The sequence below is a fragment of the Haliotis cracherodii genome, unplaced genomic scaffold (assembly GCF_022045235.1).
Source record: "Haliotis cracherodii isolate W230 unplaced genomic scaffold, xgHalCrac1.p SCAF_5, whole genome shotgun sequence".
NCBI lineage: Eukaryota > Metazoa > Mollusca > Gastropoda > Lepetellida > Haliotidae > Haliotis > Haliotis cracherodii.
Genome location: NW_027266308.1, coordinates 23,379,442 through 23,392,298, shown reverse-complemented (window position 1 = coordinate 23,392,298; position 12,857 = coordinate 23,379,442). Strand labels below are relative to the sequence as shown.

General features: G+C 44.9%; 1 protein-coding gene across 1 annotated transcript; it reads left to right on the top strand.

The window, feature by feature from the left end:
* Nucleotides 1–8,565: 8,565 nt before the first annotated feature.
* LOC139443609 (flagellar attachment zone protein 1-like) lies at nt 8,566–10,909 on the top strand. The gene is made up of 3 exons (XM_071224568.1): nt 8,566–8,666; nt 9,100–9,933; nt 10,495–10,909. Exons 1-3 carry the CDS (start codon nt 8,566–8,568, stop codon nt 10,907–10,909), a joined length of 1,350 nt encoding a protein of 449 aa, XP_071080669.1.
* The last annotated feature ends 1,948 nt before the right edge of the window (nt 10,910–12,857 follow it).

Here is a 12,857-nt window from a genome sequence, read left to right as displayed (position 1 = left end):
AACCAAACTTTACTTGTTCGAAAACTACACTAAAATATTGGTGTCACAGGAACTTTTGTTGTTGAGTATATATACGTCTTCTTATATACTAGACACGGGAAAGTCCATCCCCCTCAAGGCACCTGTCCCCTCAAATTTATCTAATACCTTGTAAGAATAATACAAATATACAATGTGACGTGTTGTCCCACGACTTATAAAGTTCAATAATAATTGAATGAAGAGGCCGTAAAATATTTACTACCGTATATCGCCGTCTGTAAAGCGACCCCACGTTTTAGACGACCACCCTGTACAAACCTTTAAAATCAATGCTAATATACATACCCTGTCTCTAAAGCGAATCGGAATGAAGACCGTCACCAGCGCATACACAATCCCTACATTTGCAATAAAAACGTGTTTGTCTTCAGCAGAAAAAAATACAGATCATAACAATTAAACTTGGTCAATACAAATTTAAAAATTGAGATAAAAAACAATAGACATGATCATTTATCGATTAACTTGTATTTCCTGTTCTCATAAGGTATTGTTTTATATACAGAGATTAAGATTACCGTGTGAATATTCTCGTAAACTAAGCCGGAAGTAGCAATCAGCTGTACACGTTTCTCGGAATCTACCGGTGATTTGGTTAATAATCACCCAATAATACAACTTTAAAGATGCATCTGAAAGTATTATTTTATTCGAAATAATTTATTCCAATATCATGTTATTTTAGTAGTATTTTACTACATATATTTGTAGTAAATTAATAACCATAAGCGCAGCTATTGCCGGATGTTTCTTTCGTATGGAACAATTTGACCAGATTTTCAAGAAGTTTTTATAAGAGGTTTTCTTGCAAGGGAACACCCCACGGGATTCAGGGTACGATATCGTCCCACAAACTCTACGTATATTTGTTCTTAGACAGCACGTATATGGGTAAAAGAGAAACCAGCCTCACCGCATTGTCACAATACGATTACCCGTTTTAAATATACAATACGTTTCCTACGACTGATAGAGTTAGGGAATTATTGAATGAAGGGGCCATAAAATATTTACTTTTTTTTGCGCCAGAACGTTTTTCAAAGAGCAGTATCAGATTTTCAAGAGGGTTTTTCACATACCAGAAAATCCAGTGATTGACATCATGAGCATCGATCTCTGCAAATGGGGTACGGTGACATTCATGCTGTTAGTCGCCTCTTACGAAAAGCATGGATTGCTGTGGTAACCCGTATCTTCACGGGTGTTAGACAAGTGAATGAGTGAGTATGGTGTTACGCCGCTTTTAGCAATGTTACAGCAATCTCACGACGGGGGATTCCAGAAATGGGCTTCACACATTGTACCCTTGTGGGGATTCGAACCCAGGTCTTTGGCGTGACGCGCGAACGCTTTAACCACTTAGGTACTCCACCGCTCCGTTTTATACAAGGCGCTGACTTACCGTTCAAGGCACAGGTGCAGTTGCGAGCTATAGCTTGAGAAACGTTTACCAACCAACCTCTGTATATTTCTTTCAATTGTGAAATAATCAGCTGTATATATTAAAAGACAAAAGAACCTAATTATAATGTCGACGAAAGCAGTTTATCCTCCAGTGATGGGCATCAGACATTATACCCATGTCAGGAATCGAACTCGGGTCTTTGGCGTGACGAGCGAACGCTATAACCACTACGCTAACCGACCGCCCCTTATCCTCCAGAGGGAATAAAGATATTGGTCTTCAGAATGATCATGACTTTCCTCACAAGCAGTCATACAACGTAAATCGATGTTAGTTTTCCGTTGCATCATGACGTTGTAAGAAAAGCCGTTAACATCCTTGACCTTTGCTGTACTTCAAGTTACAATGTCCATTCTACCACGACTTCGTGAAATACGCGAATGTGATTGGACGGGTTTGAGAAAACGCGTCTGCGCACTTGAACACACAACACTGTCGCACGACTTCCGTTTGATCACCAACATAGCTATCACCCAATAACCAGTTCAGCATAGAGATATTTACAAAAACGGTTGTGAAAACAACCTTGTTTTAGGTGCTAAGGATATTTAAATGTTGTCCATGCGTGTCTATCAATATTCTTGCAATATCACGGAGGAGGATACCAGAAATTGGCTTCACACATTAGGGGACTTGAACAGGGCCATTCTGTGTGACGAGCGAATACGTTAGTCACTACTCCAGCGTTATTCTAACTAACCCGTTAGAAATATGTTTTCCTGCAATAAAGAAAAACCTGAATGTAGCTGTAACCACAACAAGGGTTGCCGGATCTGTTTCGTCAGCGGCAGCAGCAGCAACAGCATAACAAGGCATCAATCTTCCAGAGCCATCAGGATAGTCTTTGTGCATTGTGCTGAGCCAGTGTACAAGAGGTCTTAGCTCGGGACAAACGCTTAAATTCAAGACAACACATTATGTCACACGAGGTCCAACTGACAATGATGCCTCTGAGCTTTTACCTTTATAAGCGACAATGCATATGTAGAGAGAGATTACTTCGTGTTTTACAATAAACATAATCAAACGGATTTGTTTTCCGTATGTAGGCATACAAAATGGCCTTTTAGCCTAGAAACATGTAAAAAAAGACAGATAGCTGCTATGTCAGGATTGATACTGAGATTATGTATCGACGTCACACAATGTTAGCATGTCAGTGACTATCATCGATCATACAGAGTGTGTATTCATGCATCTTCCCGAGGCAAGAGAGTTAACTGACTTTAAAAGCCCAGTTTCCACCCTTGCCGAACTAGGCTGGAATTCCTGGGCTCTATCGTAGCGCCACCAGTGGCTATTACGAGTTATGTCCCTTCTGAGCCTCTCCTTTAGACCAATCAGATTCCACCTCTCGTATCACTTGCATTTGCTTGAAACAAAACAGTGGCGCCCAGTCAGTACGATCTGATCGATAATCAATGTCTGTGTTGTGATAAAACGGGTCTTACATCGTGCAATGCGTGAGCACCTAGATTCAAACATGAAAAGATTTGGAAAATATCTCTTGACAACGAGTTGGCGGTGCACATGCTTTGCAAATCCTGCAATCGACCGAAATCTGCAGGAGAGTTTACGAACCGGATTTCGATTTCGATGCACGACTTTGATTGGACTATGCACAGACTCGTTAGTCCAGCCAAAATGTAACTCCATAATATTAGCCTAGTTCGGCAAGGGTGGAAACTGGACTTTTTTAGTCAGTTAACTCCCTTGCCTTGGGAAGATGGTATTCATGCGACAAAAGCCATTTCTATAATCATACAATTTGAAAGTATATTGTACGATTCCGACTATATCATAACCACCTGTTTGTGAATCACTATCAAATAATGATGAAAAGTTGGGCGTATCCTGCCCCAACGGTGGCACCCGTCATACACACATGCAAAGGCAAGTCAATTGTTCGCCTGAAAAAACATGGAAACATATGGTACAAGTGAAAATAGGGAACTGCATGGGACATCATTATTTTACTGCTGCGTCACATTTGGAAATGTCCTCATCATGTCTACCATAAAACGGTTTGAAAGCTTTACTGAGCCATAGAATGTTGTAGCCTTGATCAGTCGACTGTTTGATGAAGAGTCGTATGAAACAAAGATTTCAAGACAGGTAGTTTTCAATTCTGTTTAATTAATGGTCAGGTGGACTCATCGGACAAAGCCATAGGTTGCTTTAGGTCTTGTTCCTTGAGGACAGTCATGGTCCAGAGAGTGGATGCTGTGGTTGTTGGGGAACACACATCGGGTGAGAGACCGAGGCATCTCTGAAGTGATCACCGTAGAAGCGAAGCCCAGGACACCCTCTGAATGACTACCTTCACAGTTGGGAGATGAAGAGAAGAAGTGATACCTGTTGTCATAGCAACGGTACACTGCCGTCCTGTTTGGCCCCGGCTTAGAGAACATGATAAACTGTGTGTTGGACTGGTCAGAGTGTGTACCCGCATGGCAGAAGATGCTGTCTCCTGGACTGAAGAATGAGCATTGGTCTTGCCACCCAGATCGAAGAAGTTTGCCACGTTCATGTGTCGACGTTGTAAGGAGGTTGTCGTTGACGCCAAGGTTGTACAACGAGAAGATATTGGTGTAGATATTACTGGATGCAATGTCACAACATTCTTCGTGTTGGTTACTGCAGACTTTAGTACCAGTCCGGAAAACACGAACACACGACTTGAGAAGCTGGTAGTATTTCTCCCCACTGTAGGTTGTTGGCTCCAAGTCTCTGTGGAATTCCTCTCCGTACACGTCAACCCACAGGGGATTTAGATGGTTTCCAAAATAGCCAGATGGATGGGTGGCGGTGTTCTGTAGGCCCATACTCCAATAAGTGTTGACGCGCTTTTCAAATGGACTTGCCTGAGGCTGAGCTATAAGTTCATTCCATCCCGAGATGAAGAGGTAGTCTGGACGGGCAGCAAGAGCGGCTTTCATCTGTTTCTTGAAGGTCATTCCACTGAGAGCACCAGCAGCTTGCCAAGGAACGGAGGCATATCCGGTCTGAAAGGATCTTGCAACAGGAAACATCGACCCCAGAGGTGAGTTCCTACTCATGACTGGCGAACAGTCTGCATCCACCACGGATGTACTGTACTGGCCATGGGAACCCATACAGGGGCTCATCATTCGCCAGTATCCGTCTTGAGAATATTTCGTGGTTGGTAAATTGGCCCAATTTCGAACCACAGTTATACCATGGGATTCCAACTGTCTTACATACCCAGGGTCAAGGTCGTGTGAAGCCACTGCATGGATGACTTTTCTTCCATTATGTCTCAAGATGAGATCGTCGTAGGAGGCGTTCATGTAGACGTTGGTGAAGGCAGTTCTCCAGGAATTGTCTCCTGGGCTGAGGGGAAGCCAGGCAGCGATGTCCGGAGTGACAATTCCCTGTTCTCTCAGCTTCTTCCACTCTTCACAGAGGACTTCCAGAGGTCTGTATTCCAGTGTGTCAGCTTGAGCGTTCATTTTGCCAATGTTAGTCAGGTCGACCAAGATAAAATCGACACCCGCCTCGGTAATCTGTCTGGCGTGTCTTGTTAGAGTGGACGTAATCTTTGGGCAATCTGGAACATGGCCGGACTCTCCTGGTCGCTTACGGTAAATACAGTAGATCCCAGACAGAGGTTCAGTGTGGTAGTAAAACAGTTGTGAGTTGGCATGAAACTTCTCTAGAATGTCATTAATCTTCAGCCGATGGTTGCTCCTGATCAGGTCCTCAATGGTGATAAGTGATCCGCCATTTTGTTTCACTGTCTGTTGCGAGTGGAAGGCGTAGGCATGCCATGTTGCGTAAAACATACCAACTCGGGGCAACTTCCGTGAAGGGACTCCCTTAGAAGGCGACTCAAGGATGAAACCAGTGCATGATACAGAGGCTAACGCCAGAGAGAAACATAACGGTAGTGCTCTCATCTCCAAAGTCTGGACATGTCACCTATGTGTCACCTCTTATCGCATTGTGTTGACACCACGTGTGGGACTTGCAGGCGTTGATTCATGGTATAATCTGTATGATTTTTGTTATCTCAGTAATTCGGTCAGGAAGATTTTGACAGGAATTCATTGCTCTGTTTACTCTTGACTTGCCTAGCCTCCATAATTTACAAGCTCCTTCATACAGTTAGCTGGTTGCATGTTCAACGCTGATTATGCCTTTGTTGAATTGGTTGAATATCCTTTGGGTTCTCTTACAGCCTTCTTTCTCATACCAGCGGAAGGTCCGGGAGCGATCCCCGGCTGCGTCTTAACAAAAGACGTTAGAAGATGGCACTTGTTGTTACCCTGTCTGGTGCATGGCATTCAGGGGCTAAAACAAGGTCTGCTCAGAGTCAGTATACTATGTCTGAGTGTGGTATTCATGTTAAACTGCGGCATGGTGTCTCAGTCTCACGCCCCCCCCCCCCCCCCCCCACACACACACACACGCACGCACGCGCACACACACATACACACACGCACGCACGCACATACACACACACACACACACACACACACTCACACGTGCATGCACGTCGCATTATAAGTGCAATAATCTTGGACGCGACGATAAATCCCATTTAAACCAGACTTGACGTTTACAAACATCCCCAGGATGTCAACAGATGTAATAGGAGATATTTCTAAGTGACTGAGTTGGTTTAACGCGGCTTTGAACAGTATCCCAGTTATATCACGGCGTGTCAGCTTAATGTGAGAGGAAAGCCCGAAGTGAAGCAGGTCTTAGATGTTTACCACTTTAGTGAAACCCATGAACACGGGTTTGTTGCTTTCGGGCGTCAAATGGGACCCAACTACAGTTACTAAATGTATTGCCGTTCCTGGTCATCATGGTCAATTACGCCATGACTTTGCCACTCGGCACATGTCTGTCACAGTTCAACATGGATACCCCACCCAGACACATTATACTGACTCCTAGCTAAACAGTCCTTGTTTCAGCAATTTAATGTCAGGCGTATGACGCGGCCGGGCTTTGACCACCGACCTCCGCTCAGCGGACAGACACTCTAATCCTTCATGACTAGATCATGGATGCAAGCTGTTATCAGTGTGCATCACATTAACGTGTACTATCTATGCAGGCATTTCATATGTTAAATTTTAATATCATTTTCTTCCTGCCCGTGTGGGTCCGTTACAGGCTACCACGTCATATTTATCTGTATCGAGGCATCTGTCATCACTATCAACATCTGCATCTCACACCTGCCTCTGAATGTAATACCAAATTAAAAAGGTTCGACGCCGAAGTAATATTATTAAAAGTTACTCATCCATCGTCTTATTATATTATAACCGGATTTAACATGCTGATCATTTAATGGCCGTCTGATTTTAGTAACTTACATTTAAAAAAACTACCAAACTACCTGGGGCGTAAGGAAACATTTTATACACAAATGCACTTTTCAATGCATATCGACTGACTCATATCCACATGACATCCAGTACATGCTTGTATGCCATGACATTTTGAGTGGACCCCATGGTAAAGGCTGATGTAATATCTTGAAAAGGCAATCGACATTGCTACACGAACACGGATATTCCAAGACCAGTGTTTGAATAGCTCCATAGAGAACAACAATGCAGCAGATAAGCCCTGGGGAGCATACAGGCTATATATGTATATTACCTAATGAGCTCCGATTAGATACCGTGTATAGATAAAATTCCACGGAAAAATCTAGCTTTGTAATTTTTCCCTCAGTCTTGGCAATTTGAGCTCGGGAGATATTGGAATCATGTGGACTATTTTATTTCACACGATCCAGCAGATAGTATAACTTTAAGCATCAGTCTTTCCTTCATAATTCCATCTGAACGGGTTCCACAAAAAAGCTTGCTGATGGCCCTTTTCACCATCAGACTTGGCGAATTGAGCCAGGGGGATATTGGAATGATGTGTGGGGTATTTCATCTAATAATCATAAAACGAAAGTAGGTACACACATATTAGAGATACTTTTTGTCTCTAGGAACTTGGAGTCAGTAGAGTAATTTGAGGCGGGGAGTTTTGTAATCAGGCGGGCGGGATGAAAACTTTTAATTACTTTTTCATGGCCTAAAAAAGCGAATATGGTGTCGTGTCAAACATCGGACAAGTTCGTTTTAAACGCTCAAACTTGGTCGGTGTGAATTGTGTTTTGATAAATATCCGTGTATGATACGTCATGGAGAAACTGGCCTGTGATTGTTACTGTAACTGACGATGTAGCCGCGAATAGCTGCAATACTGCTGATGCAGCTTTAAGCAATATTTACTCACTCACTGACAGTGATATTATTTTCCCAGCTTATTAAACACTTTAATGTTTTCACTATCCTTTGACATTCATGCACATATTTTCTTTTTGCCAAGTAGATGAAGCAATGTTCATAGCTAACCTTACATTTGAGTCTTTTATTGCTGTTTTTTTTATAAGTTAAAGATAATTCCCTATGTTTTAATACTTAAAAGAACTTCTGCCACATGTATGACCAAAAGTTTTAAACACATATGTTGTATATCAAGTGTATTTAACATCTATATACTCTGAAAAGTTCATTATGTATTTCTATCTGACTATAAAAATGAAGCCGAATATGAAAATTGGGCTAATTTTTGAAAACCTTTTTTTGAAAACCCTCAATGGTGCCAAAGTGGCATCCATTAGTTTATTTATATGCAGTGTCTGAACAAATGAAATCATGCGAAAACAACTCTGGGACCTAAATTGCAAGGTCGTGTCAACATTCTGCCGGACTATTTTGTTAAATTATATAGAGCATGTTGAGGGTTTTAATTTAAAATACTAACGAAACTGCAACAACGGGAGGGGAAAAGCATGACCACACGGTCATGCGCCTTGACCTTATACTATTACGCATGCGCAAGAACAGCGAGAAAATGAATTGTCTCGATCTCGCTTTCTCGCGATTTCGTTTTTTTCGTGGCCTGATTTGACAAGTAGAGATTGCGAGATTGCGAGATTTTACATCATGTCCAAATGTCCCATTCTCGTGTCCACTTTGGACTAAAGTGCTATTTGCCAAAAAAAGAAAACGAGGATGCGAGATCGCCAAATTGAGATTTGCCAAATCTCGCGATCTCGCATTCTCACACTTTTTGGCAAATTTAGCTCGTTTCCAAACGTGGCGATCGCGAGAATGTGAGATCACGAGATTGTCCCTTAAACTATTCTATAGGTTGGGTCAAAGAGTTGCTCAATTTCAAATGTAAATAAAAGCGCAACACATTTCCATAATTATGAGAAATTTCTGCTTAAAGTAGTTGCAATTCCGACTATGTTATCAGCATGTGTTTATTGATCACAATGAAATAGTGATGATACCAGGTGTTCGCTAAAGGATCTAAGATCTGCCTTTTTGACATATTTTGTATGTCGTAAAAAAGTCAGTTTCTCATTCACAAAAATACAATTGGTACAGGTCCCTGTATCCCTCCTTGCTGATGCGGTCTTCTTCCTAGATGATGCTGTGTTCCTCCTAGCTGATGCGGTGTCCCTCCTAGCTGATGCGATGTCCCTCCTAGCCTCTTAGGTGATGCGTTGTTCCTCCTAGCTGATGCGATGTCCCTCCTAGCCTCTTAGGTGATGCGTTGTTCCTCCCAGCTGATGCGGTGTCCCTTCTAGCAGATGCGTTGTCCCTCCTAGCTGATGCGTTGTCCCTCCTAGCTGATGCGGTGTCCCTCCTAGCTGATGCGGTGTCCCTCCTAGCTGATGCGGTGTCCCTCCTAGCTGATGCGGTGTCCCTCCTAGCTGATGCGGTGTCCCTTCTAGCAGATGCGTTGTCCCTCCCAGCTGATGCGGTGTCCCTCCTAGCTGATGCGGTGTCCCTTCTAGTAGATGCGGTGTCCCTTCTAACTGATGCGGTGTCCCTCCTAGCTGATGCGGTGTCCCTCCTAGCTGATGCGGTGTCCCTTCTAGCAGATGCGTTGTCCCTCCTAGCTGATGCGGTGTCCCTCCTAGCTGATGCGTTGTCCCTTCTAGCTGATGCGGTGTCCCTCCTAGCTGATGCGGTGTCCCTTCTAGCAGATGCGGTGTCCCTCCTAGCTGATGCGTTGTCCCTTCTAGCTGATACGGTGTCCCTCCTAGCTGATGCGGTGTCCCTCCTAGCTGATGCGGTGTCCCTCCTAGCTGATGCGTTGTCCCTTCTAGCTGATGCGGTGTCCCTCCTAGCTGATGCGGTGTCCCTTCTAGCAGATGCGGTGTCCCTTCTAGCTGATGCGTTGTCCCTCCTAGCTGATGCGGTGTCCCTCCTAGCTGATGCGTTGTTCCTCCTAGCTGATGCGTTGTTCCTCCTAGCTGATGCGGTGTCCCTTCTAGCTGATGCGGTCTTCCTCCTAGCTGATGCAGTGTCCCTCCTAGCCTCTGAGGTGATGCGTTGTTCCTCCCAGCTGATGCGGTGCCCCTTCTGGTAGATGCGGTGTCCCTTCTAGCTGATGCGGTCTTCCTCCTAGCTGATGCAGTGTCCCTCCTAGCCTCTGAGGTGATGCGTTGTTCCTCCCAGCTGATGCGGTGCCCCTTCTAGTAGATGCGGTGTCCCTTCTAGCTGATGCGGTCTTCCTCCTAGCTGGTGCAGTGTCCCTCCTAGCCTCTGAGGTGATGCGTTGTTCCTCCCAGCTGATGCGGTGCCCCTTCTAGTAGATGCGGTGTCCCTCCTAGCTGATGCGGTGTCCCTCCTAGCTGATGCGTTGTTCCTCCCAGCTGATGCGGTGTCCCTTCTAGCAGATACGGTGTCCCTCCTAGCCTCTTAGGTGATGCTGTGTTTCTCCCAGCTGATGCGGGGTCCCTCCTAGCAGATGCGGTGTCCCTCCTATTCTCCTGACTGATGCATTGTTCCTCCTAGCCTCTTAGGTGATGCGTTGTTCCTCCTAGTCCCCTAGCTGATGCGGTGTTCCTCTCAGCTGATGCGTTGTCCCTCCTAGTCTCTTAGGTGATGCGGTGTCCCTCCTAGGTGATGCGGTGTTCCTCCTAGGTTATGCGGTGTCCCTCTTAGTCTCTTAGGTGATGCGTTGTCCCTCCTAGTTGATGCGGTGTTCCTCCTAGCTGATGCGTTGTCCCTCCTAGTTGATGCGGTGTTCTTCCTAGGTGATGCGTTGTCCCTCCCAGCTGATGCGTTGTCCCTCCTAGTTGATGCGGTGTTCCTCCTAGCTGATGCGTTGTCCCTCCCAGCTGATGCGGTGTCCCTCCTAGCTGATGCGTTGTCCCTCCCAGCTGATGCGGTGTCCCTTCTAGCTGATACGGTGTCCCTTCTAGCTGATACGGTGTCCCTTCTAGCTGATACGGTGTCCCTCCTAGCTGATGCGGTGTCCCTTCTATCGGATACGGTGTCCCTCCTAGCTGATGCGGTGTCCCCCCTAGTCTATTGGCTGATGCATTGTTACCTCTAGGCTCTGGATGATGCTGTCTCCCTTCTCGTCCCCTAGGCTTTGGCTGATGCATTGTTCCTCCAAGCCTTCTAGGTGATGCGTTGTTCCTCCAAGTCCCCCAGCTGCTGATGCGGTGTCCCTCCTGGCTGATGCAATGCCCCCCCCCCCCTCCCCCCAAGCTGATGCGGTGTTCCGCCTAGCCTCCTAGGTTATGCGGTGTTAATCCTAGCCTCCCAGCTGATGCGGTGTCACTCCTAGCCTCCTAGCTGATGCGGTGTTACTCCTAGCCTCCCAGCTGATGCGGTGTTAATCCTAGCCTCCCAACTGATGCGGTATTAATCCTAGCCTCCCAGCTGATGCAGTGTTAATCCTAGCCTCCGAGCTGACGCGGTGTTCCGCCTAGCCTCCTAGGTGATGCGGTATTGATCCTAGCCTCCAAGCTGATGCGGTGTCCCTCCTAGCCTCCTTGCTGATGCGGTATTAATCCTAGCCTCCCAGCTGATGCGTTGTTCCTCCTAGTCCCCTAGCTGATGCGGTGCCCCTCCTTGCTGATGCGGTGTCCCTCCTTGCTGATGCGGTGTCCCTCCTTGCTGATGCAAGCACACATGCACACACACATATATATATATATATATATACACACACACAAACACAGATTTAATATTATTAATAATATTTAAAACGCATACACCTGATGAAATCACTTGATGCATATATATATATATATGGCTGCATTTCATTTCTATGTGTTACTTACTTCAGATTTTATATTTAAAAGGCAAGCCAAATTTTTACTTAATAAGACAGGTCAAGCACAGCAACAGGATGTGTTCTCCGTATTTCTTGTTGTAAATAGGTCATATTATTGCATCACATTGAGATAAAACCTATAAATACATTTAACTAGCAGTGAAAAGAGTTTAACTAGCAGTGTTTTGTGAAATGCAACAGGGGAACTTATGTCAAAAGGATGTCATGTTGAGTGCAGTCATAGCCCGGACATGGTCTATTCCAGGAGTTTCAATGCATCACATGGTACAAGCACCTGTACAAGCTCCGGGATCAAGTCACTACATGTGGCCTATTTAGCTGAAGCAGTTCGTTGTGCAATGTTGCTGCCCTTAGTCGTGCCAGGATCCAATGATCGGAGATTCCAATATTATCCCTGATTTTGAATTTTGGTAGCACATGAAGTTCAAGTGGCTCACTCCTTACCGTCATGTGCCTAACATGGTTCCTGGAGAAAAAGGAATGTAGGGTAGCCTTCCTCTGACAACTGTTCATAGTCAATAGTTTACCGTATGTTCATGAAATATGTTCAGGGTCTCAACATATGATTATGTATCGTTTAAAAGTCAAAGCCAGAGAATAATCAGTTTCGAATATCTTCCGTAATAGATTCCATGGAGCGAAAAATGCACACAAGTGATGAAAAGTATCAATCAGTCAATCAATCAATCAATCAATTTGGTTCAGTTCTTTTAGGCCTCAGGCCTTTGTGTACAATCGTTATGGTACGGGCGGAATTACAGCACCAAACATTTCTGATGAAAATTATATGAATGGATCACTGAAAATAAGTGTTGTGCCAGAAGCACCCGCTACACTCACAATTGTTCTGTGTTTTGTTGTTTAATGCCACACGGTGACACGACCATTCGTAGAGTGAGTGAGGGAGTTTGCTTCTCCAATTAGTTGTTCAGTTGAATTTGCACGAATCGTCGTCAACTACTACACCCTACACACAACCATATTACCACATTAAAGGGCTAAAACAAGGACTGGTCGGCTCGGAAGCAGTATACTGTGTCTGAGTGCGGCATTCATGTTAAACTGCGGGATGGTATCTCAGTGGGCTATAAATCGGCATCAGTCCGACTAGTACAAGCAGCCCCCCTCCCTCCCTCACACACACCCACGCCCACACACCCACACACCCACATACACACACACACGCACGCACGTACAC

What these genes read in the sequence shown, in the direction of transcription:
- LOC139443609 (XM_071224568.1), top strand. Translation starts at nt 8,566, where the DNA reads ATGCGAGATCGCCAAATTGAGATTTGCCAAATCTCGCGATCTCGCATT. An exon ending in AACGTGGCGATCGCGAGAAT is followed by an intron (nt 8,667 to 9,099) that starts GTGAGATCACGA and finishes TGTCCCTCCTAG; the next exon opens with CCTCTTAGGTGATGCGTTGT. An exon ending in CTGATGCGGTGCCCCTTCTG is followed by an intron (nt 9,934 to 10,494) that starts GTAGATGCGGTG and finishes TGTTCCTCCTAG; the next exon opens with GTTATGCGGTGTCCCTCTTA.